Source organism: Oncorhynchus gorbuscha, linkage group LG10 (assembly GCF_021184085.1).
Source record: "Oncorhynchus gorbuscha isolate QuinsamMale2020 ecotype Even-year linkage group LG10, OgorEven_v1.0, whole genome shotgun sequence".
Taxonomy (NCBI): domain Eukaryota; kingdom Metazoa; phylum Chordata; class Actinopteri; order Salmoniformes; family Salmonidae; genus Oncorhynchus; species Oncorhynchus gorbuscha.
Window position 1 is genome coordinate 24113510 of NC_060182.1, and position 26707 is coordinate 24140216.

At 43.9% G+C, this 26707-nt stretch overlaps 1 protein-coding gene across 3 annotated transcripts; it reads right to left on the bottom strand.

Moving 5' to 3' along the window:
* On the bottom strand, positions 1-25653 carry LOC124045721 (kinesin heavy chain-like). Of its 3 annotated transcripts, none has more exons than XM_046365274.1 (29): positions 25076-25653; positions 23342-23429; positions 23010-23083; positions 22623-22727; positions 22430-22478; positions 22261-22316; positions 22009-22096; positions 21306-21430; positions 20027-20131; positions 19567-19715; positions 18576-18724; positions 17654-17838; positions 17430-17498; positions 16390-16596; positions 16016-16162; positions 15409-15597; positions 15043-15160; positions 12682-12743; positions 12471-12580; positions 12202-12303; positions 12028-12088; positions 11774-11845; positions 11558-11662; positions 8129-8345; positions 7734-7899; positions 7490-7605; positions 2513-2540; positions 2270-2355; positions 1-2102 (listed from the first exon to the last, which is right to left on the bottom strand). In XM_046365274.1, exons 1-28 carry the CDS (start codon positions 25202-25204, stop codon positions 2277-2279), a joined length of 3150 nt encoding a protein of 1049 aa, XP_046221230.1. In that variant the 5' UTR covers positions 25205-25653; the 3' UTR covers positions 1-2102; positions 2270-2276. The 3 variants fall into 3 exon arrangements, with proteins under 3 accessions (XP_046221230.1, XP_046221229.1, XP_046221228.1); XM_046365273.1 differs by having other exon boundaries at positions 7490-7602; positions 12471-12583; positions 25076-25652; XM_046365272.1 differs by having other exon boundaries at positions 12471-12583; positions 25076-25652.
* Positions 25654-26707: the final 1054 nt, after the last annotated feature.

Genomic DNA, 26707 nt, shown 5'->3' on the forward strand with positions numbered 1-26707 from the left:
TTATGTAAATGTGATATTTAATTGATTGAATTGTTATACATTTGCTACATTTTCTAATATTGTGTGTAGATTGATGAGGAAGAAAAACAGTTTAATCCATTTTAGAGTAAGGCTGTAACATAACAAAATATGGAAAAAGTCAAGGGGTCTGAATACTTTCCTAATGCACTGTATTGTGCACTCACTCAGTAACCATTTGGACAGTCTTCACTCACACAATACACAGTCCAAAAGTTTTCACAACACAATGATTCTTTGGACATGATTTTCTTCTATGAACTTATTTCTGTAAGGGTTTATTTCTGCCAACTACAACATAATGATTCACATATTTTAATGAGTATATACAAAAATATGCATGTCGCACAATGAATCACACAATGAGCATATAGGCCTACAGAAATATATAAATACATACAGTACACATTATGGTTCCCTAACAAAGTAATATTATGTGTCATTTTTTTTCATTTTACTACATAATGATATGCTTACAAGTTTAACAATATTATCACATATTTTAGATATGCTAAAGTCAGACAGTCGAATATCTGGTACAATTTCTCAAACTTGTTACATCTAATAAATGACCTCAAATGGGAATCTAAATAATCTTTGGGGGCAGGTCTGGTTTGAAATAATTCAGTCTTTAATTTATCCAAGTGGAGGGGATAATGAGTTTTTCAAACTGTTACTGTATCTCATCACTTTCTTCAGTAATTAGCAATTATGCAGCCAAAAGAATTTGAAAGATATAAGTGGCTCTGGCCCCACAACACACTGTTATCAATCAGAGATCCTGAGGTGCTGTAGGTGTCAGTCATTAGTAGGCCAAATTCTAGGTCATAGTGTCTGTTAGATAGACCTGAGGTAAACACTGTACAGTCCGGCTAGTTAGTGAACCAACTCTACTGTACAGTACTTGTCAAAAGACATTGGTCTCCCAATCACAGCTCCAGCAGCTGCTGGTTTTCTCTGTCCCGATTGGTTGATCAGGATTCTGACTGAGAAAACACAGCAGAGCACAGGACCATGTAAAGTTCACATTGGTAAGCTGCCATTACTAACATGCCACTGTTACAATCAAATAAAATGCTTTCAAACCCCATACTGGTGGCAGCTCGGTTGGGAGCAGTTTAAAAACACGTCCAGGAGGTGTTTTGTGGTATATTGAATAATGTTTTTTTTTAATAGGGGTTGGGAAATGTTGGCAGGATTTTGTGCCCTATAACAGAATACACAGAGCAGGTAGAAGGGGTACCATTTTAAAATAGAGATGTGACTATCTCATCAATAACATCATACCTTACTTCATGATGTTAAGGAGGAGGAATCTTTGTACAAACAAATCAGTTGACAGGACATAACAGCTCCCTTCACTGCCTTTACAATCCACTAATATAACAACATGTTGGAATAATGATTTAAGTTGATAAGTTGTATCAGTAGATCTAGAGGTAGTAAATACACAGATACTGTACTTCTATATATGTACACACATGACTGCATGTTATGATCATGTGAAATCAGCTGTCATTATTATTAAGGCTGGGTTAGACTCTAAAGGGCTTAGGGCATGGCTGAGTTCCACATGCCTCAGTACTGACTGGACAATGACATCATACAGCTAATACAACAGCATCATAAACTCTACATGACATCTGTCAATACCACCATGGTGGTTCATGACAGTTTAAAGCAAATTGAGTAACACTGTCATGAAACATGCACAGATTTAGTTGGCTACCCAGCTAGCTGGGCAACATGCAGAGTGAGATCCTTTGTTGTAGGCTGGCATAACGTCTTATAGGAGAGGCGCCAGGGCATGGTTATGACGGTGCTATAGGTCAGCATTATGATGCCACTGTCGAATAAAGTGGAACTGTACATACACAGAAACAGTGATGGTCAATACCTCTACAGGAGTATACATTACGACGTGTTCTAATCACAGGAGTGTGAGGGTGGTCGCCATTGGGAGCATGGGGCTGAGCTTGGGACTACAGGGGAGAATCCGTGGCCAGGTATGGGTGCAGGGGGAGGGAAGCTAGACGGCTGCATGCAAATATTTGGGAGCGGTCCTGAATACAGTATTTGGTCATCTGTGGAAAGAAAAGGAAATAGGTCGTTAGGAGATGGATTTCAAACAAGGAGTAGGAATTCATCCTTCAACATGTATATTGAATTCATAATTTGTTGTGAATGTAAACAATGCGTCTGATGAGAGAGTTAATGTGTGTGTGCGCCTGTGTGCGTGCGCGTTAGTTACCATGGCATTAACTTGCAGCAGTCTCATGCTGAATGATGTACAGTCTGCCTGGGTCCTCCACCTCACTGCCACAGTGCCCATCACTCCTGCAGACACACACTACACTGTTCAGTACTGTAGAGTGGGAGAAGTAGCACTGGTAGTAGTAGTAGTAATAATAGAGTAACAGAGGTAGAAGTGGGAGTAATATTAGTCTCTTTGTAATGCTTTTACACTATACAATTGAGACGCTGATATGCTTACCTGTTGTCATTGATGTCTACGGTGTTTCCTGTTCATGAATATAACAGGGAATAGTTAGGATTAGTGTGTATATACTGTACAGTGCCTTCGGAAAGTATTTAGACCCCTTGACGTTTTCCACATTTTGTTACGGTACAGCCTTATTCTAAAATGTATTAAATAAAAAAATTGAAATTGAAATTCTATTAAATATCAATATCAGCAACAATTTTACATAAGTATTCTGACCCTTTGCTATGAGACTCCAAATTGAGCTTTGGTGCATCCTGTTTCCATTGATCATCCTTAATACGTTTCTACAACTTGGAGTCCACCTGTGGTAAATTGAATTGATTGGACATGATTTGGAAAGATACATGCCTGTCTATATAAAGTCCCACAGTTGATAGTGCATGTCAGAGCAAAAACCAAGCCATGAGGTCAAAGGAATTGTCCGTAGAGCTCAGATACAGGATTGTGTCGTGACACAGACCTGGGGAAGGGTACCAAAACATGTCTGCAGCATTGAAGGTACCCAAGAACACAGTGTACTCCATCATTATTAAATGGAAGAAGTTAATAACCAGCAAGACTTATCCTAGAGCTGGCCCCCCAGCCAAACTGAGCAATCGGGGGAGAAGGGCCTTGGTCAGGGAGGTTACCAAGAACCCGATGGTCACTCTGACAGAGCTCCAGAGTTATTCTGTGGAGATTGGAGAACCTTCCAGAAGGATACCCATCTCTGCAGCACTCCACCAATCATGGTAGATTGGCCAGACGGAAAACGCTCCTCAGTAGTAGAGTTTTCCAAAAGACAAGCATAAACGTTGCAGCATCATACTGTGGGGATGTTTTTCAGCGGCAGGGACTGGGGGACTAGTTAGGATCGAGGGAAAGATTAATAGAGTAAAGTACAGAGTGACCCTTGATGAAAACCTGCTCCAGAGCGCTCAGGACCTCAGACTGGGGCGAAGGTTCACCTTCCAACAGGACAACGACCCTAAGCACACAGCCAAGACAACACAGGAGTGGCTTCGGGATAAGTCTCTGAATATCCTTGTGTAGCCCAGCCAGAGCCCAGACTTGAACCCAATTGAGCATCTCTGGAGAGACCTGAAAATAGCTGTGCAGCGAACGTTCCCCATTCAACCTGACAGAGCTTGTGAGGATCTGCAGAGAAGAATGGGAGAAACTCCCCAAGTACAGGTGTGCCAAGCTTGTAGCGTCATACCCAAGAAGAATTTAGGCTGTAATCGCTGCCAAAGGTTCTTCAATAAAGTACTGAATAAAGGGTCTGAATACTTATGTAAATGTAATATTTTTTATACATTTGCTAAAATGTTCAAAACCTGTTTTTGCTTTGTCATTATGGGATATTCTATGTAGATTCATGAGGGTATAAGGCTGTAAAGTAACAAAACATGGAAAAAGTCAAGGAGTCTGAATACTTTTTGAATAAACTGTATATACTGTACCAGTCAAAAGTTTGGACACCTACTCATTCAAGGGATTTTCTTTATTTTTTACTATTTTCTACATTGTAGAATAATAGCGAAGATATCAAAACTATGAAATAACACATATGGAATCATGTAGTAACCAAAAAAAGTGTGAAACAAAGTACTTCAAAGTTGCCACCCTTTGCCTTAATGAATGCTTTGCACACTCTTGGCATTCTCTCAACCAGCTTCACCTGGAATGCTTTTCCAACAGTCTTGATGGAGTTCCCACATATGCTGAGCACTTGTTTGCTGCTTTTCCTTCATTCTGTGGTCCAACTCATCCCAAACCATCTCAATTGCTAAAGATGGTTAGGAATTGCGGCAGCAGGTAGCCTAGTGGTTAGAGCATTGGACCAGTAAACGAAAGGTTGCTAGATCGAATCCCGTAGCTGACAAGGTAAAAAGGCAGTTATCCCACGGTTCCTAGGCTATCATTGTAAATAAGATTTGTTCTTAACTGACTTGCCTAGTTAAATAAAGGTAAAATAAAAAAATAAAATTGTGTCAAAGTTGGGTGATTGTGGAGGCCAGGTCATCTGATGCAGCACTCCATCACTCCCTTTCTTTGTCAAATATCCCTTACACAGACTGGAAGTGTGTTTGGGTCATTGTTCTGTTGAAAAACAAATGATAGTCCCACTAAGCGCAAATCAGATAGGATGGTGTATCGCTGTGGTGGCCATGCTCGTTAAGTGTGCCTTGAATTCTAAATAGATCACTGACAGTGTCACCAGAAAAGCACCATCACACCTCCTCATCCATGCTTCACGGTGGGAACCACACTTGCAGTGATCATCCATTCACCTACTCAGCGTCTCAAATAGACGCGTCGGTTGGACTCATCAGGCCAAAGGACAGATTTCCACCGTTCTAATGTCCATTGCTCGTGTATCTTGGCCCAAGCATGTCTCTTCTTATTATTGGTGTCCTCTAGTAGTGGTTTCTTTGTAGCAATTGGACCATGAAGGCCTGATTCACGTCTCCTCTGAACAAATAGATTTGTCACATGCACCGAATACAACAGTGAAATGCTTACTTACAAGCCCTTAACCAACAATGCAGTTTTAAGAAAAAGAAGTGTTAAGTAAAAAAAAATAGATAAGTAGAAAATAAAAGTAACAAATAATTAAACAGCAGCAGTAAAATAACAATAGCGAGGCTTTGTACAGGGGGTACCGGAACAGAGTCAATGAGCGGGGGCACCGGTTAGTCGAGGTAGTTGAGGTAATATGTAAATGTAGGTAGAGTTAAAGTGACTATACATAGATAATAAACAGAGACTAGCAGCAGCTTAAAAGATGGGTCTGGTAGACCTTAGCTGTTCAGGAGTCTTATGGCTTGGGGGTAGAAGCTGTTAAGAAGCCTTTTGGACCTAGATTTGGTACTCCGGTACCGCTTGCCGTGCGGTAGCAGAGAGAACAGTCTATGACTAGGGTGGCTGGAGTCTTTGACAATTTTTAGGGCCTTCCTCTGACACTGCCTAGTATAGAGGTCCTGGATGGTAGGAAGCTTGGCCCCAGTGATGTACTGGGCCGTACGCATTACCCTCTGTAGTGCCTTACGGTCGGAGGCCAAGCAGTTGCCATACCAGGCAATGATGCAACCAGTCAGGATGCTCTCGATGGTGCAGCTATAGAAACCTTGGAGGATCTGAGGACCAATGTCAAATCTTTTCAGTCTCCTGGGGGGAATAGGCTTTGTTGTGCCCTCTTTACGACTGTCTTAGTGTGTTTGGACCATGATAGTTTGTTGGGTATGTGGACACCAAGGAACTTGAAGCCCACAACCTGCTCCACTACAACCCCATCGATGAGAATGGGCGCGTGCTCGGTCATCCTTTTCCTGTAGTCCACAATCATCTCCTTTGTCTTCATCACGTTGAGGGAGAGGTTGTTGTCCTGGCATAACAAGACCAGGTCTCTGACCTCCTCCCAATAGGCTGTCTAATCGTTGTCAGTGATTAGGCCTTCCACTGTTGTGTCATAGGCAAACTTGATGATTAAACAGCAGTGTTGGAGTCGTGCCTGGCCATGCAGTCATGAGTGTTCAGGGAGTAAAGGACACACCCCTGAGGGGCCCCCGTGTTTAGGATCATTGTGGCGGATGTGTTTAGTCCCAGGGTCCTTAGCTTAGTGATGAACTTTTGAGGGCTCTATGGTGTTGAATGCTGAGCTGTAGTCAATGAATAGCATTCTCACATAGGTGTTCCTTTGGTGGGAAAGGGCAGTGTTGAGGTGGGAAGGGGCAGTGTCCAGGTGGGAAATGGAAGTGTTGAGGGCAATAGACATTGCCTCATCTGTGGATCTGTTGGGTCGGTATGCAAATTGGATTGGGTCTAGGGTTTTTGGGATAATGGTGTTGATGTGAGCAATGACCAGCCTTTCAAAGCACTTCATGGCTACAGACGTGAGTGCTACAGGTCGGAAGTCATTTAGGTGGGTTACCTTAGTGTTCTTGGGCACATGCTTTAAAACATGTTGGTATTACAGACTCAGTCAGGGATTGAAAATGTAAGTGAAGACTCTTGCCAGTTGGTCAGCGCATGCTCGAAGTACACATCCTGGTAATCCATCTGGCCCTGCGGCCTTGTGAATGTTGACCTGTTTAAAGATCTTACTCACTTCAGCTACGGAGAGCGTGATCACACAGTCCTCCGGAACAGCTGATGCTCTCATGCATGTTTCAGTGTTACTTGCCTCAAAGTTTATTTTATTTGATTTATTTTACCTTTATTTAACCAGGCAAGTCAGTTAACAACATATTCTTATTTTCAATGACGGCCTGGGAACAGTGGGTTAACTGCCTGTTCAGGGGCAGAACGACAGATTTGTACCTTGTCAGCTCGGGGGTTTTAACTCGCAACCTCCAACGCTCTAACCACTAGGCTACGCTGCCGCCCCAGTGAGCATAGATGTGATTTAGCTCATCAGTTGATGTTGAGATGCGTCTGCAATTTCTGAGGCGGATAACTCTAATGAATTTATCCTCTGCAGCAGAGGTCACTGGGTCTTCCTTTCCTGTGGCGGTCCTCATGAGAGCCAGTTTCATCATAGCGCTTGGTGGTTTGTGTGACTGCACTTGAAACTTTCAAAGTTCTTAGCATTTTCCTGATTGACTGACCTTCATGTCTTAAAGTAATAATGGACTGTCATTTCTCTTTGCTTATTTGAGCTGTTCTTGCCATAATATGGACTTAGTCTTTTAACAAATAGGGCTATCTTCTGATTATCACCCCTACCTTGTCACAGCATAACTGATTGGCTCAAACACATGGGTTATTGTAGAGTTTTAATGTCTTCACTATTATTCTACAATGTAGAAAATAGTAAAAAAATAAAGAAAAACTTTAAAATGTTTGTCTAAACTTTTTACTATATTTTTTTCTGACATTCAATGACTTAATTACAAGCTTTTATCCACGGTAAAATGTAATATACAGTAAAAACCAGAACTGTTGGTGTGGGTGATGGGTGAACTGTATGGCTCTGGTACTCACCGTTATCCCTGTCTATGTTGAGTGGGTAAGACTCGAGCATGTCTGTGGGGTTGACTGCTCTGTTGCCCATGTCTGTGGGGTTGACTGCTCTGTTGCCCAGTCCTGTGGACACTCTGCTTAACATAGACATTAGAAAACAGTCACTCCTGAGTCTAATAACACACCAATACAAGTAAACTATTCAAAGCTAAATTTACTTAAAGGATTGATCTATATAAATATGAGTGTGTGAGATGGGACTCACATGTTTGTCTGGACGGAGCTGAGCTGAGAGTTAGGTACGGTGGTCTGTTCTGTGATGGCACTCTGGAACAGGGCATTACAGTAGGTGTTGGCCGGCTCACTGACATGTGTGTAGAACGGGTTGGTAGAAGAGCACACTGGCAGCTGCTTCGGGCGCACTGGTTTGGCTGCAGGGTAACACAGAGACCAATCAATCAGTATTACAATACAGAGGTAAATTATGTTTTTTTTAAACAGATATATATACCACCTGTTACTTAAAATAGCTATATTTGACCCATGTCTAAGCGCCTATTTTATTTTCAAAATGTTCTGTGTCATTCCGATCATGTATTCTATTTATCAGAGGACACGTCAGCACAGTCAGTAGAACTGTATTTGGGGTGGGTGCGCTACCGATCTGTGCTGCATGGGGGCGTCTCAGAGTGTTCTTGGTTCTCATGGCGTCTTTGATGCGGTCCACTTCCTGCTGGTAGCGACGCCTGTCGATCATGGCTCCCTCCTTGGCGTCCCTCAGTGCCGTCTCCAGGGCCTTAACTCTCTCAGCAGTAGACCGAAGACGTTTCTCCAACTTTGGAAGCTCACAGCGCAGATCTGCATTGTCACGAACCAGCTACAGAGAAATGCAGAAAGAAAGAGAGAGAGAGAGAGAGAGAGAGAGAGAGAGAGAGAGAGAAGAGAGGAAGTGAGAAGAAATAAGAGTGACACAAGGGAAGATAGATTTGTTGCCAGAATATTTATTGATCAGGGATGGATAAGGTAAGAGAGGGGTGGGATGAGACTGGGTAATAAGGGGAAAAGGAAATTGTATTAACAACAGGGAAGGAGAGGAGACTGGATACTTTTCTTCAAATATTTTTGTGTCCTCTGAATATCTTGTATCACATAAGTATTTTGAATTTAAATGTTTCTTCTCTCATATCCCTTAGCATAAAATCATGATATCATTCAAAGGTAAATATTAGAGGTTGACCGATTAATCTATGGCCAATTAATTTGGGCAGATTTCAAGTTTTCATAACAATCGGTAATCGGCAGTTTTGCACACCGATTATGGCCGATTACATTGCACTCCACGAGGAGACTGCGTGGCAGGCTGACTACCTGTTACGTGAGTGCAGCAAGAAGCCACTGTAAGTTGCTAGCTGGCATTAAACATATCTTATAAAAACAATCAATCTTAACATAATCACTAGTTGTAAGGGTTTTCTTCTGGTGAAAGAAAGGCGGACCAAAATGCAGCGTGGTGGTTATTCATGTTTTTAATAAAGACGACTATACATGAACAGACTATACAAAACAAGAAAAGTGAAAACCTAAACAGTCCTATCTGGTGCGAACACAGAGACAGGAACAATCACCCACAAAACCCAACACAAAACAGGCTACCTAAATATGGTTCCCAATCAGAGACAATGACTAACACCTGCCTCTGATTGAGAACCATATCAGGCCAAACATAGAAATAGACAAACCAGACACACAACATAGAATGCCCACCCACCTCACGTCCTGACCAACACTAAAACAAGGAAAACACATACGAACGATGGACAGAACGTGACACTAGTTAACTACAGGTGGTTGATGATATTCCTAGTTTATCTAGCTTGTCCTGTGTTGCATATAATCGATGCGGTGCCTGTTAATTTCTCATCAAATCACAGCCTACTTCGCCAAACGGGTGATAATTTAACAAGCGCATTCGCGTAAAAAGCACTGTCGTTGCACCAATGTGTACCTAACCATAAACATCAATGCCTTTCTTTAAAATCAATACACAAGTATATATTTTTAAACCTGCATATTTAGTTAATATTGCCTGCTAACATGAATTTATTTTAACTAGGGAAATTGTGTCACTTCTCTTGCGTTCCGTGCAAGCAGTCAGGGTATATGCAGTAGTTTGGGCCGCCTGGCTCGTTGCGAACTATGTGAAGACCATTTCTTCCTAATAAAGACCGTAATTAATTTGCCAGAATTGTACATAATTATGACATAACATTGAAGGTTGTGCAATGTAAAAGTAATATTTAGACTTAGGGATGTCACCCGTTAGATAAAATACAGAACGGTTCCGTATTTCACTGAAAGAATAAACATTTTGTTTTCGAAATTATCATTTTCGGATTTGACCATATTAATGACCTAAGGCTCGTATTTCTGTGTGTTATTATGTTATAATTAAGTCTATGATTTGATATTTGATGGAGCAGTCTGACTGAGCAGTGGTAGGCAGCAGCAGGTTCGTAAGCATTCATTCAAACAGCACTTCCGTGCATTTGCCAGAAGCTCTTCGCTGTGCTTCAAGCATTGAGCTGTTTATGACTTCAAGCCTATCAACTCCTGAGATTAGGCTGGTGTAACCGATGTGAAATTACTAGCTAGTTAGCAGGGTGACGTCACTCGCTCAGAGACCTTGAAGTAGTTGTTCCCCTTGCTCTGCAAGGGCCGCGGCTTTTGTGGAGCGATGGTTAACGATGCTTCGAGGATGGCTGTGGTCGATGTGTCCCTGGGGCGAGGAGAGGGACGGAAGCTATACTGTTACACTGGCAATACTATAGTGTCTATAAGAACATTCAATAGTCAAAGGTATATGAAATACAAATGGTATAGAGAGAAATAGTCCTATAATTCATATAATAACTACAGCCTAAAACTTCTTACCTGGGAATATTGAAGACCCATGTTAAAAGGAACCACCAGCTTTCATATGTTCTCATGTTCTGAGCAAGGAACTTAAACGTTATCTTTTTTACATGCCACATATTGCACTTTTACTTTCTTCTCCAACACTTTGTTTTTGCATTATTTAAACCAAATTGAATATGCTTCAATATTTATTTGAGGCTAAATTGATTTTATTAATGTATTATATTAAGTTAAAATAAAAGTGTTCATTCAGTATTGTTGTAATTGTCATTACTGCAAATCAAATCAAATCAAATGTAATTGTCCAATGAATCGGTGTCGGCTTTTTTTGGTCCTCCAATAATCGGTATCGGCGTTGAAAAATCATAATCGGTCGACCTCTAGTAAATATACTGTGAAACCTTTCCTCTTCTTTTGGTTCATGCCAGACTAAAACAGCTAAAAACCAGTCAGATAACACGTGACAACATCTTTGTGAGTATTGTATCACACGAGCACTCACATTCACATACAACTCACTCTTTTTCTCTTTCAAACATCTCTCAGATTCATCAAAAATATTGCATGCAAAGAAAGAGTGTTAAGGAAGCATCGAGCCGTTTGTGTCCCTTTAGAAGCCTAATGGATAGAGCCCAAAGCAGAGGGAAGTTTTAGGTTGAAAATATAAAGACGAAAAAGGGATGCATGGAGGCGAAGGAGAAGTGAGGGCCTGTACCTGTCTGTAACACTCCATCATCTGCAGGGTGTGCTCTCAATGCACACAACAATAATAACAACAACAACAACAACAGAAACCCATGAAACAAACACACAAAGACACACACATACACACAAACACACATCCATGCCCACACACACAAAACAGCACAAGGACAAGAGGTGAAAAAAGAGTGAGTGGAACAAAGCCAAGAGGAGCCAACCCACTGTGCACAAACTGGTTGAATCAACGTTGTTTCCTCATCATTTCAACTAAATTACATTGAACCAATGTGGAACAGGCGTTGAATTCACATCTGTGCCCAGTGGGAAGGGTAGAGAGTTGACTGTGCAGGGGGGAAAGGGACGATGCTAGGTTGTGAGGTGCTCACACTTAAGAGCTGGAGAGAGGTTTCTAGTTAGGTTTTACTTTATCAAAACAAGTAAGTCAACACAACTATCCTGTGAGGCTCTCACCTGTTTGTGAACCTTTGTAAGCTGGTCCAGGTTATTCTCAAGAAAGGAAATCTTCTGTTTCTGGGTGCAAGACCCCCCACTATCATCAGGTTCCATTTCGGTACTCTGTGTAAGAATGAAGGGAGGAACAGAGAGAGAGAGGAAAGGGGGGTTTCGTACCCTTCATAGTTATTAATAGGGTTATATTCTGTCTTTCTTTCTCCATCTCTCACTCACTTTTTTAACCCGCGACGTGAGGTCTTGAACGAACAGCTTGCGCAGGTTGTGGAGGGTCTGGAGCTCCCGGGCCTGAAAAACAAAGATGTAGAAGAAAATAAGTCAAATAAGGAAAAAGAGGGAGAAGGTGCAGAAAATAAAGAGCTAAAGCAGAGAGAGAAGAAAGAGGGAGATGGGACAAGAGGATAGGGATATAGGGGGAATGAGGGAGAGAAAGAGGAAGAAAGGAGGGTAAGAGAGAGAGGGCCACTCACGACAGTCTCCTCCAGCCCTTTGAGATCCTGCTTGGTCTGCTCATGGCGCTCATGTAGAAATCTGACATCAGCAACATCATAATCAGAACACATTTCTTAACTTTGTTCAACTGTGAAGTGAGTTCACATTGTGTCAGTGTGTGCGTGTGTGCGTGTGTGTGTGTTCAGACTTACGACAGCTCCTCCAGCCGCTCGCTCTTGCTGCTGTCCACGCTCTTCAGACGGTCAAAGTCGGCAAGCACCTGAGCCAACTCAATCTGCAGCTTCTGGTTATGACTGAGAGAGAGAAAGACCGATAATAATATAATGTTTAATAAAAGAGAGAGAAAAAGTTGAAGGTTGAAGGTTTTTAAAAGTGAAGTGAATGTTTTCATCATTGTTTTGTTTTATCTCATCAATGGCACATAAATAAAGAGGCTTCCAGTAGTTCTGATGACACTGACTCAGTGAGGTCATCGATGATCCTCTGCTTCTCGTTGATCTCATCCCGGAGACGGGCCATCTGCATGTGGTGCAGACCACGGTGAGACTCCTCCCCCTGCTGCCGAGGAACCTTCTGAACCACCGAACAATGAGGAAAATCACACTGCCGGTTTCATTTGATTTCAGTCATTACTGGGTGACATGATTAGCATGTTTGGAATCCTTGTTTACCTTGACGTTACCCTCCTCGGTCTCACCCTTCTCTCCATCCTTCTCTTCAAGCAGAGAGTTATCTGTAACATAGAAAGAGATCTATAAGATATGTTTTCCCACCTGGGTCCATGAGCCTGGCTGATGTGAGGGTGGATGATGTGCACAGGTGTGTTACCTGAGTCCTGTAGCCTGGCTGAAGTGAGGGTGGAGGGTGTGTACAGGTGTGTTACCTGGGTCCATGAGCCTGGCTGATGTGAGGGTGAAGGGTGTGTACAGGTGTGTTAGCTGAGTCCTGTAGCCTGGCTGATGTGAGGGTGAAGGGTGTGTACAGGTGTGTTAGCTGAGTCCTGTAGCCTGGATGATGTGAGGGTGAAGGATGTGTACAGGTGTGTTACCTGGGTCCTGTAGCCTGGCTGATGTGAGGGTGAAGGGTGTGTACAGGTGTGTTACCTGGGTCCTGTAGCCTGGCTGAAGTGAGGGTGGAGGGTGTGTACAGGTGTGTTACCTGGGTCCATGAGCCTGGCTGATGTGAGGGTGAAGGGTGTGTACAGGTGTGTTACCTGGGTCCTGTAGCCTGGCTGAAGTGAGGGTGGAGGGTGTGTACAGGTGTGTTACCTGGGTCCTGTAGCCTGGCTGATGTGAGGGTGAAGGGTGTGTACAGGTGTGTTACCTGGGTCCATGAGCCTGGCTGATGTGAGGGTGAAGGGTGTGTACAGGTGTGTTACCTGGGTCCTGTAGCCTGGCTGATGTGAGGGTGAAGGGTGTGTACAGGTGTGTTACCTGGGTCCATGAGCCTGGCTGATGTGAGGGTGAAGGGTGTGTACAGGTGTGTTACCTGGGTCCTGTAGCCTGGCTGATGTGAGGGTGAAGGGTGTGTACAGGTGTGTTACCTGGGTCCATGAGCCTGGCTGATGTGAGGGTGAAGTGGTGTGAGGGTGTACAGGTGTGTTACCTGGGTCCATGAGCCTGGCTGATGTGAGGGTGAAGGGTGTGTACAGGTGTGTTACCTGGGTCCATGAGCCTGGCTGATGTGAGGGTGAAGGGTGTGTACAGGTGTGTTAGCTGAGTCCTGTAGCCTGGCTGATGTGAGGGTGAAGGGTGTGTACAGGTGTGTTACCTGGGGGGTGAAGGGTGTGTACAGGTGTGTTACCTGGGTCCTGTAGCCTGGCTGAAGTGAGGGTGGAGGGTTTGTACAGGTGTGTTACCTGAGTCCTGTAGCCTGGCTGAAGTGAGGGTGGAGGGTGTGTACAGGTGTGTTACCTGAGTCCTGTAGCCTGGCTGAAGTGAGGGTGGAGGGTGTGTACAGGTGTGTTACCTGGGTCCTGTAGCCTGGCTGAAGTGAGGGTGGAGGGTGTGTACAGGTGTGTTACCTGGATCCTGTAGCCTGGCTGAAGTGAGGGTGGAGGGTGTGTACAGGTGTGTTACCTGAGTCCTGTAGCCTGGCTGAAGTGAGGGTGGAGGGTGTGTACAGGTGTGTTACCTGGGTCATGTAGCCTGGCTGAAGTGAGGGTGGAGGGTGTGTACAGGTGTGTTACCTGGGTCCTGTAGCCTGGCTGAAGTGAGGGTGGAGGGTGTGTACAGGTGTGTTACCTGGGTCATGTAGCCTGGCTGAAGTGAGGGTGGGGGGTGTGTACAGGTGTGTTACCTGGGTCCTGGAGCCTGGCTGAAGTGAGGGTGGAGGGTGTGTACAGGTGTGTTACCTGGGTTCTGTAGCCTGTAGCCTGGCTGAAGTGAGGGTGGAGGGTGTGTACAGGTGTGTTAGCTGAGTCCTGTAGCCTGGCTGAAGTGAGGGTGGAGGGTGTGTACAGGTGTGTTACCTGGGTCCTGTAGCCTGGCTGAAGTGAGGGTGGAAGGTGTGTACAGGTGTGTTACCTGGGTTCTGTAGCCTGTAGCCTGGCTGATGTGAGGGTGAAGGGTGTGTACAGGTGTGTTACCTGAGTCCTGTAGCCTGGCTGAAGTGAGGGTGGAGGGTGTGTACAGGTGTGTTACCTGGGTCCTGTAGCCTGGCTGAAGTGAGGGTGGAGGGTGTGTACAGGTGCGTTACCTGGGTCCTGTAGCCTGGCTGATGTGAGGGTGGAGGGTGTGTACAGGTGTGTTACCTGAGTCCTGTAGCCTGGCTGAAGTGAGGGTGGAGGGTGTGTACAGGTGTGTTACCTGGGTCCTGTAGCCTGGCTGAAGTGAGGGTGGAGGGTGTGTACAGGTGAAGCCTGGCTGAAGTGAGGGTGGAGGGTGTGTACAGGTGCGTTACCTGGGTCCTGTAGCCTGGCTGAAGTGAGGGTGGAGGGTGTGTACAGGTGTGTTACCTGGGTCCTGTAGCCTGGCTGAAGTGAGGGTGGAGGGTGTGTACAGGTGTGTTACAGGTATATAGCGATGTGTTACCTTGGTCCTGCAGCTTGGCCAGCTCCTCGCTGAGGGAGTCGTGGCTCTCCTCCAGCATCCTCTTCTTTAGCTCTACACTCTGCATGTACTCCGTCAAAGACCGGATCTTGGCTTCATGCTGCGAACACCTCAAACAGAGTCACTCAGCTGACGTGGCACACTACACTCCCATCTATACAGTTTAGAAAATGTACAAAGTCTCTAAAGTTTGTCAATGACATGAGGAAAGAATGTTTTCATAGTGTATCTACTGTATGTATACACGGTATCAACATACCCTATGTATTTCTACACATATGCTGTGTATAGTCATTCTGGCAAGTTGTGATGTTGATACTGAGATGCCCAGTAGAGCTGGAGGCTGACCTGTGAGATGAGGAGCTGGCAGGAGGAGAGCTCGCGGCCCGTCTCCTCCATCTTGCGATGACACTCCAGCTGCAGGTTCTCCAGCTGGCGACAGCGCTTCACCATGGACTTGACCTCCGACTTGATCTTACTGATGTAGAGACGGGCCACCGTGAACTCCTCCTCGATCGCCCCGCTGATCTCCACCGGCTACAGCAGAGAGAGAGAGAGAGTGAGAGAATGACAGATTAGAGAAAATGAGGGATTGAAAGAAAGGTACACCGAGACAGAGAGATGCAGGGATGAGAAAGAGGGCGGACAGGGTGGATTTTAATGATGGGGCGGTGGCTCCTAAGCTGAAGAGTATACTGTATATAAAAACCTCTCTATCTGCCCATCAGTGGTGGCACTATAAATTGGGAGGTAGGGCTCATTGTAATGGCTGGAACATAATGCATGGAATGGTCTCAAACACCTGGTTTTCGATGTGTTTCATACCATTTCATTCACTCCATTCTATCATTATTATGAGCTGTCCTTCCCTCAACAACCTCTGCTACTAATCTACCTAATTGTTCTACCACTCAGCAGTTCCAGAGGAGAGCAGTATGAGATGTAATTAACTCACCAGCTTGATCTCCCCGTTGCCCACGATGGTGCTGAATTCACTTAGGTCCCTCATTAGGCCGTTGAGGACGTCAGCGATGCGCTTCCTCTGCTGACCACTCACTTCCTGCATGTGAGATAGCTCCGCCTCCAGCTCCACCAGACTGGCCTGCACAGCAGACAGGATGGAAGGAGGGAGGGAGGGATGAGTGGAATAAACGAGAGACATAGGCTACAGATTTACTTGTGCAAAAATGTCAGCTAAGTAATGCCACCACGTTGGCAGACCTCTGGTAATTTCAAGTAGAGCAAAGAATCCATACAAGACTTTATAGAAGTTCATAGTCGACTTTCGGTACACTCTATGGCATGTATTTCTATGCCCTGTGGACCCACCATCTTCTGGGCCAACTGGTCGGCCAGCAGCTGGTTCTGCAGGCCCTTCTCCTCCACCTCCTGGCTCTTCTGGTCATAGTTGATGGCCAGCTCCTCCAGTGCCTGCAACACCTCCTTCACCTCTGTCTTGGCACAGCTGCTCTCCACCTGCAGACGACCCAGCTCTGCCTGCACCTTGTCCCCATCCCCACGAGAAGATGCCAGCAGCTGGAGAGACCGAGAGAGTGATAACGATCACATAAACACAGCCTCACAAACATGATCATATGTAGGAACACAGTATACAGACAACACACAATATAAGTCATATTCACACACAGTACACATACAGTACACAACCACACAAAAGGCACACACAGATGGCCTAGATTTAAAACTGGCGCAGAGTCATCCCTGCTGCTATGACAACTGATCTATTGAAAGAGATTTGTTGGCTAACTGAAAGGGTAGGAAATGGTTTATACAGTCAAATGTATCAGATTATCACATCTATTGGGTATTATATGTAGAGGATCCCAGGCTATTTGTTTGCTTGGTTATAATTCTACTACTTTCTGTATGGACCTAGTGCACATGCACTGACATTGAATCCCCATTAGATGTCACCTCTACCACTACTCCCCCTAGTGTCCATAACACAAAGCACACTAAATACTACCTATATTACCAACATGTTTAGATTCAGGATAATCAAGATTTGAATCACAATACATTTGTGAGGAAGACCTTTGCGTGGCCAAGAGATGCCTGGACAGAGAGGGGAACAGAGATACAGACAGAGAGGGGAACAGAGATACAGACAGAGAGGGGAACAGAGATACAGACAGAGAGGGGAACAGAGATACAGACAGAGAGGGGAACCGAGATGCAGACAGAGAGGGGAACAGAAATACAGACAGAGAGGGGAACAGAGATACAGACAGTGAGGGGAACAGAGATACAGACAGAGAGGGGAACAGAGATACAGACAGAGAGGGGAACAGAGATACAGACAGAGAGGGGAACAGAGAGAGGAACAGTGTCTCCCCAAGAGAGTTCACCTCATCCTGATCCAGCATCTGCTCCTTCAGTTTCTCAACCAACTGACACTGCAGATTGATCTCATCATCCTGTGGAGACACGCACACACACTATGGTCACTCGGTTTACTGGTGGAAATGAATTGAGGACATTGTACTGTTTGTTTTAAAGGATACTGGTTTACTTTGTTTTTTTTTGTATACAGTGTGTGTGTGTGTGTGTGTGTGTTTGAACAGGCACTAACCTTGTCATCCAACTGCTTGTAGAGCTTGCGGATCTCCTCCTCGTATTTCTGACGCTCCTCCTCGGAGATACGCACCACGATGGAGGAGGTGTCGTTGTCCAGGATCAACACAGGGCTCCGCTCCTCCACCGACTCCAGACGCACCACGTCAGCAGTGGTCCTCTCCGTCTCAGGAACGTTCTCCCCTGGAGGAGCATGAAGAGTGGAGAGGATGGAGAAAGGAGATGATGGGTCAGCAGCCTATGTCAGCTGTTAAGAGAATGGACTTCCTATTCATCTGTCTAGAGAAGCTAAGACAAGCTTTTTCCTGGAACATAAGTGTGCTGACACGATGTGTCTTGTTCCCCATCCTTAGGTAAACAGAGTTATAGGCGTATCAAGAATATGCAAGGCAAGCATTTTGCAAGGCAAAGTATATTAAGACTGTTGTCACGACTTCCGCCGAAGTCAGTTCCTCTCCTTGTTTGAGTGGCGTTCGGCAGTCGACGTCGCCGGTCTTCTAGCCATCGCCAATCCACTTTTCATTTCCAATTTGTTTTGTCTTGTTTTGTTTTCCCGCACACCTGGTTTACATTCCCTCATTATTTGATGTGTATTTAACCCTCTGTTTCCCCCCCTGTCTGTGTGTGGAATTGTTTGTTGTTACGTGTTTGCGCCGGGTTATGTCAACCCGTATGTGTTTATTGTTCTTAGTGCCGGGTGTCTGTTCGCCGTAATAAAGGCCTCCGTTTGCTACCCAATTCTGCTCTCCTGCGCCTGACTTCCGTGCGGCCAGTTACGCATACCTTTACAACTGTAAATTAATCAACATTGTGAAAAATACTGTAATTAACAAGAAGCAAATGTAATAAACTAGGAATGTAATTATGACCTATAGAATGTTTCAATCCAGTAAACTCTTTTATCTCTCAGTAAGTCTAACCGTTCCTCCAGCGGTTGAGCTCAGCCTCCAGCCTCTGGGTGGTTTCCTTCATGGTCTTGTTCTTCTCCTTCTCCTTCTCGTACTTCCTCTTCCACTGATCGGCCGTCAGCTCCAGGTTGACGGACGCCGTGTTCCTGATGGTCTTAGCACTGCGAAAGTAGAGCGAATGGGGGTTAATGCCATGATGATGCAGTCACAGATTGGGATGGCAGTGTAGCCTAGTGGTTAGAGTGTTGGACTAGTAACCGAAAGGTTGCAAGTTCATATCCCTGAGCTGACAAGGTACAAACCTGAACGGGCAGTTAACCCCCTGTTCCTAGGCTGTCATTGAAAATAAGAATTTGTTCCTAACTGACTTGCCTAGTAAAATAAATTATAGTGGGGATAATATAATACAGGTTTATACTGTATATTTATTCTGGACCAATAGATTATAAATACGGGTTTAGGAAATACTGATTCAAAATCCTTTGACTAGGGAGATGATAACACATTGGCTGTTTGTGAGCAGATTGTAGAACCTGCTAAATGATTACATTATCAGTGTAGGGAGAAGACAGAGTGTTTGTGAGCAGAGTGTAGAACCTGCTAAATGATTACATTATCAGTGTAGGGAGAAGACAGAGTGTTTGTGAGCAGAGTGTAGAACCTGCTAAATGATTACATTATCAGTGTAGGGAGAAGACAGAGTGTTTGTGAGCAGAGTGTAGAACCTGCTAAATGATTACATTATCTAGGGAGAAGAAATGATGCTAAATGATTACATTATCAGTGTAGGGAGAAGACAGAGTGTTTTGAGCAGAGTGTAGAACCTGCTAAATGATTACATTATCAGTGTAGGGAGAAGACAGAGTGTTTGTGAGCAGAGTGTAGAACCTGCTAAATGATTACATTATCAGTGTAGGGAGAAGACAGAGTGTTTGTGAGCAGAGTGTAGAACCTGCTAAATGATTACATTATCAGTGTAGGGAGAAGACAGAGTGTTTGTTACCGTTGTCCGAACATCAGGGTGGATTTGGTTTCGGCATCATTGTAGCTGGAGGGGGAGCAGCAGATGAACATGGTGGTCCTACAGTTTCCCCCCAGAGAGTCCTGCAGGATGCGGGTCATCTTGCTGTCACGGTACGGAACGTGAGTTTTCTGCCAGATAAAACAGAGGAAGAAGAGATACAGTGAGTAAGAGACGGGGAAGTAGGAGTACAAATGCAGCATTCAGTTAACCTTGCTGGCAGAGTAAGGCCAGGAGAAGGTTGGCATTGGTGTGTGTGGTGAGTTGGCATTGACTAGGCTTCAGATGGGTTGGCACTGAGTTGAGAACATTCATTAGCAGGTCCAGGGGTTGGGTTGGGTTGGTGGCTTGGAGATGAATGTGCAGTAAGTTGATACGGATGGATGTGTGGAGGTGCTGGGATGAATGATAAGTAAAGTGGACGGCTGTGTACTGGACTCACCGTCCCTTCAGCCAGAGCAGATATCACGTTGCCCAGAGCGGACAGAGACTTATTGATGTTTTTGGCCTCATCAAGGACGGCGCCCGCAGCACCGGTTTTGCTGACCTGGGAGAGAGAGAGAGCCAGAGAGAAACAAAGAGAGAAACAGAGAGAGGGAGAGATGGAGAAACTAAATTACCGACTGTGACTTAATGACCCATGGAAAGGTCACTAAAAGGTCACTAAAATCTGTCCTTGTGGACATAGCTCCATACATCATCTCTTGGTTCTGAGAAATGCTGCTGCCGATGCTGCTACAACGGAGTATACAGAGGAGAAATGCTGCTACTGCTACAATGGAGTATACAGAGGAGAAATGCTGATGCCGATGCTGCTACAATGGAGTATACAGAGGAGAAATGCTGATGCCGATGCTGCTACAATGGAGTATACAGAGGAGAAATGCTGATGCCGATGCTGAAACAATGGAGTATACAGAGGAGAAATGCTGCTGCTGCTACAATGGGGTATACAGAGGAGAAATGCTGCTGCTGCTACAGAGGAGAAAACAATGGAGTATACAGAGGAGAAATGCTGCTGCTGCTGCAATGGGGTATACAGAGGAGAAATGCTGCTGCTGGGGTATACAGAGGAGAAATGCTGCTGCTGCTACAAAATACAGAGGAGAAATGCTGCTGCTGCTACAATGGAGTATACAGAGGAGAAATGCTGCTGCTGCTACAGAGGAGAAAATGCTACAATGGAGTATACAGAGGAGAAATGCTGCTGCTGCTACAATGGAGTATACAGAGGAGAAATGCTGCTGCTGCTACAATGGAGTATACAGAGGAGAAATGCTGCTGCTGCTACAATGGAGTATACAGAGGAGAAATGCTGCTGCTGCTACAATGGAGTATACAGAGGAGAAATGCTGCTGCTGCAATGGAGTATACAGAGGAGAAATGCTGCTGCTGCAATGGAGTATACAGAGGAGAAATGCTGCTGCTGCTACAATGGAGTATACAGAGGAGAAATGCTGCTGCTGCTGCAATGGAGTATACAGAGGAGAAATGCTGCTGCTGCAATGGAGTATACAGAGGAGAAATGCTGCTGCCGATGCTCCTACAATGGAGTATACAGAGGAGAAATGCTGCTGCTACAATGGAGTATACAGAGGAGAAATGCTGCTGCCGATGCTGCTACAATGGAGTATACAGAGGAGAAATGGCTTTAGCGGTCCATAGTCTCTCTCACCTTAACCCAGCCAGGTAAACCAGACAGGCAGACAGACAGGGCTTACCTTCTCACTACCAGCCAAGTCCACCAGATAGAGTTTCCCACACAGCTTCTGCTCTGTCTCCGTATGCTCTTGCTTGATGTTGATCAGGAAGATGCTGTGACTGCGAGAGCTGTGCTCATTCATGTCTATGGGGAGAGAGAACAACATGGAGTCGAATGAGCATCTTTGCACATTTATTTACGTGTGTTTTGTTTATTTTCATGGACAGAATCAACGTTTTTCTGGATCAATAATGCAAGTTTCTCAATGATATACGATGCAAATGAGAGTACGCAATGTACTCTTTAAAAATCATTTCAGGATAGGACCAGCATCGGAGTCATTCTCCTGATGCGACCTACAGTGCCCAGAATAAAGGTTCCTGTTAGTAAGCTGCTCCTATCTTATAGTACCAACTCATTATCAGCAGACCTGAGCCCATTACAGTGTTATGACTATGCTACAGTGAGTCAGCATTACATTAGCCAGCAGACACCCAGTTGGACCCTTGTAATTCAGAAGGTCCTCCATATACGTAGAGATAGTGCTTGTAAGTAGAATACAAGTGGGAAGAAGTGATACTATATATGCCATAATGAGTCACATGGCTGAACTGTCACCAGACACTTCACTAACCATGCAACTCTCCTGCTAGCAGAAAAACATGGCACTGGATTATCTTCTTAGATGGATAGTGGTGGAATGAAACATTCTGGAGGCTTACTGGTCACGGCAACATGGCGGTTGTTTTTTCCCTCGTCAATGACATCCATGACCTCATCAGGGCTGGACACAAAGCGCTCAGTGCAACCCTACATCACAGGGAGTGGGGAAGGGGGAGACAGGGATGGTAGAGGAGTGAGATAATAAAGGGTTAATAATGAATATGCATGCTCCTTTTTTTATTGGAAAATCTAATGCACAGTTATAATCAGATGTTGGGGTAGTTAGGTATGGTTGGCCTTGGTAAACCCACCTTTACATATGGGATCTTGTTCTTATCCTCATGAACAGCCAGGTTAGTCTTGGTCACTACAAGATAAATAAATATCCTTTAGAGCGGACAGTCTTTGAAGAAGATTTGGCTCAGTAATGGCATTGGATGTGGACTTGGTATTTAACATTTCGGTAAACTGTGTACAAACCATCCAGGAGATCACGAATTTTGTCCATATAGACTTCAAAATATGAAACCTTAGAAGAGGAAAGAGAAAAGATAAGATAATCACAATCAAAAGTCAAACATGCTGTGGCTTCATGTAAGAGCAATAGTTATTGCCACTGAGTCATTGTGGTATCATCCTAAAGTTGGTTGAGGAGATGGAGATGAATCCAAACCTTGATGTGGAACTCCAGGTTCTCATCCATGCCAAAGATATGGTTGAAGATGTCCTCTGCAATCCTGGGGATGATGCCCATCTGATTGGGGTCATGCAGTTTTCCCTATAAAGACATACTGTGCAGTCAGTCTCTGGTGTTTAAAATCCTTGTATCATTACAAGCAGCGTTTTTCCAAAACGATTTACCAGAGGGGGTACAAATGCCCCCAAAGCAAGATCCGGGGTATTACATTTTGATTGAAACCAAACTGAAACCATATTTATGCTGATTTATGGAGTTATTTCATAATGCGAGATCATCACTTTTTAAGAAGATAAAAAGTATTTTAAAATACTGGATTATGTATATTAATTTTCCTCATCATTGTAATGACTCCCACTGTACCTCCATGGTGTGAGTCTTCCCAGAGGCAGTCTGTCCATATGCAAAAATAGTGCCATTGTATCCGCCCAGCACATCTATATAAACAGAGGGAAACCAAGATCATTTGAGGAAATTTGAGGAGATTTGAGGAAATTTCTTCAGGCCTTCAAGTCTGAAAATAAGAAAAACACCAACAACATTTAATATGAACGCAGTTATGGGAAACAACGGCAGCAAGTAATACTGTGTGATGTCACCGAGTCAGAACCCCATGTCGATTTCTCTTTTCTCTCTCTACACCTCCACTGCATGTGGATGTTGTTCTGCCATTGTTGACAGTATCTGGTCCTTACCCTTGACAATTTGCTTAGCACAGGCATTGTAGACCTGCTCCTGAGTGGTGTTGGTGGGGAAAACCCGGTCGAACACATAGGACCTCCCCTGGGAGACACAGAGACATTAGGTCATTTTGTAAACCAAAAATGGTAGCTGTAACTACACAGACCAGGATGAAGCAAGATATAGCCTAGACATAATGAGGGACATTTTCTTGTCTCCAATTGTCTTTCCAATTAGCATCGTTATTTCATGTATACTGTATATACCAAACAAACAAACAATGGAAATGCAATCAAGTTTGTTCTTGGTTCCTTATTTATGGATAGTGATAGACAATATATGTTTGTCAATCACTGAATCAATTAAAGGGACAGATGAAAAAAGGTTAGAGACAATAAGTACCAAAACCGTAGAGAAATAATCCTGTTTCCAAAACGTCCTAGGATAGAGTTTGGAGGGCATAGTGTTTCATCTGTGTGCCTACCAAAACGGTTTAGAATCATCTCACAACGATGTGATCTTGAATGCAACCCTGCTTGTCTCTTCACCACATGCTAGTCATGTAAGCCTTTGGGAAATGATGTCCTATAGGTTATCATTGACTGAAGCAGATGACGCATAACCAAGAGCTTGACTCAGACTGGATTTTAACACAGCAGGTCTTCAAATATGGAAATCATTCAGAATGCATGTAGGATCCTTCAAACTTGCATTGTAGGCCTATAATATATTGAATCTCAATCCTTTTAGAAAACAGAAGAGTATCTGATCACTAGCACTACAGACGCATCCCCATGACAAAATCATTGTCCACAGAGTCAGTCTGGCACAGAGGAGAGTGGATCAGTTCTAAACAGTAGAATGATATTGATCCTCTCCTCCATGTGCAATAAGAGAACAGGTTCTTGGCCCATTGTTAAGAATTATGACTGAAGAGGTCAGTCTAAGGTTTCCATGAACATCCTTAGCTAAGCTCTAAATGAATCCACCATCTCTTTCCACTCTGTCCTGGCCCTGATCGACCCATAAAGACTAGTAGGCCTGTCTGAAGAGGGACTGATTAAGTGGTACTGTGTTTTATGTACTGGCATTGATCTTGGGCCTACAGTATCTACATTCCTTGTACATACATCTAATGTACCATTGTCATTACCTACGAACCAACTCATTACAACACGAATAACAGCAGCCTGAATGTTTTATCCTGAACATTTCCCAGATAATCAAAGCAATAGCATAACGAACCTGGGTTTATAAGCGCGGAAATCGACTCTGCCGCACGAGCATGCTTTTGCGGTACAGTCGATAGCGCACCGGATCTCGGGCTAGAAGGTCGAGGGTTCGAGACCTGCTCCCTGCCTGTTTCATTACACTGGTGTTATAGACAGGCTAGGTTGATCACCCAAATAGGCGTGTAGTATCTTCAGCCCGTTTTCATGTATGTTATTCATAGCCTAAGCAGGGAAAAGGTTCATGTAAGTTGGTGTCGATTTTATGGGGGCCGATGTAACTGCAGAAAATAAAACGTGACCAGGAAATGGGCCTACACTGAGCCGACTGCACTGAATAGAATCACATTTGCCTTTACAGGCTAGGCTACACAGTAATAACAATTGTAAATAATCAGGTAGAGCCTAATTTCAATCACAAATCATTGTTATTATTGGCAGTCCAAACGAAAACATAACAGGTTAATTATAACAGGTTAATTATTTATTAATGAGCATATGAGAAACAAAGCGCCTTACCCCAACGTTGACACTGTCATCTCCTTGAAATGTAGGGATAAATTGATCCCCACGCAGAATCTCCGATTGATTCAGGGGGCGAAAACGACACAAAACTTTGATATTACATTCTGAGGTTACATCGGCCATTGCGCAAATTCAATGGATGGGATTGTAATAAACTAATCGAAAATCAGATTAAAGCAATTTGCAGCCCGTCGATCGTAAAATAATGAATGAACGATCTGCTAAAATGCAACCAGAAACGTCATTAAACGTATGTCTTAAAGGTAGAACAATATTTCAACTCAGAGGTAAGGCTTGACAGTTGACAACAGATAAACTACAATTTAGAGGCCAAAAATGATGCTTCGATCATGTCGCAGCAAAAATAGGCCATGTAAATTCTAATTAAAATCGCAATGGGTTACATCCTTGTAAGAATATATAGATTTTTTGCTAAATTCCTCCTCTGGCTAAATCTTGAAAGATGGACGTAGTCACGGATGTTTTTCTCAGATGTGTCGTCGTCAGAGAGATGGCGGCACAGTCGGTCAGGCTGGTTGAAGGTGAGACTGCTTTACTGTGTGGAGCGTAGGGCGTGGTCTGCCTCTTCCCTTTAAAGTGGTACCCGCCTCAGCATCCATATCAGCATCCAGGCACCGGATGTAGCCTATCAGCAGCATCACCACGTCATTTACGTAGGCCTATTCCGTTTTATGGAATCAACTGCTTGATTCAACTATATATAAATGACATGTTTCATATGCAACCAAGACTTAAGTAAATTATGTTGCTTTTTCAATTGTGAACGTTTTGTCGTTTGGATTGTTTCTTCTCTCTGCTAGGAAGGCATTCTTCCCGGAATGTAAAGCTAACCCACATTCACGATGGAAAGGAATTACGTTTATTGATCAAAAGCGGAGTTTGGGCTTGTGGTCCTTTCTACTGATGCAACACGTATAATTTTGCAAGTAAGAGGCTGGTTACTTGCTAGACAATTCAGTAGATTTAAGCTGCCAACATCAAACAAGGAGGCACATTTTCTGTAAATAGTTTAATATTAAATAAAAAAAGACTCCCATATAAAAAGAAAGCTACAGTCAACAATTGAATATTCTTTTAACATAAGTATTGAAAGCAAGGGTAGAATGAGAAAATACTTAATTACAATTCCCCGAAAATTCACAATTCATTGTCTCTAACAATATAAAATAAAACACATTAACTGTACATATTTACAAATCTCCATGTGTAGAAATTGCATAATCTGCTTCTTTTCATTTAAATAAGATATGCCAGCATTACTGGGCTGTAATAGTGTATAGCACAGCGATCCGAAGGACAATGAGAGAAAGTACAACTACATCCCACCCAAAAATACATTGAGTTAAAACCCACACATAGCTCACACTTTTTCATCAGCCATTCCCCTGTGAAAGGACCTAATTGAAATGTGCATCGTTTACTAAACACACCACAGAGAACATACAAAGGGGTCTATCACAAAGCACGACCACTTTATAGAGCAGGTTCTATAAGAAAGCTTATCTTGAATGTGGGTTGTTGGAAGTGTCGAGTCTTGCCAATTTCACATCTATCTTTATGAATTTGAAAATGTGACTTCAGATTATTTAGGCAGTAGACTTAGCT

Coding starts and splice junctions, on each gene's coding strand:
- LOC124045721 (XM_046365272.1), bottom strand. CDS start 25,204: ATGGCCGATGTAACCTCAGAATGTAATATCAAAGTTTTGTGTCGTTTT. Junction 8,346..11,557: donor TTACAAAGGTTCACAAACAG/GTGAGAGCCTCA, acceptor ATTTCTCTGTAG/CTGGTTCGTGACAATGCAGA. Junction 7,900..8,128: donor CCCCCATGCAGCACAGATCG/GTAGCGCACCCA, acceptor GTTACCCTGCAG/CCAAACCAGTGCGCCCGAAG.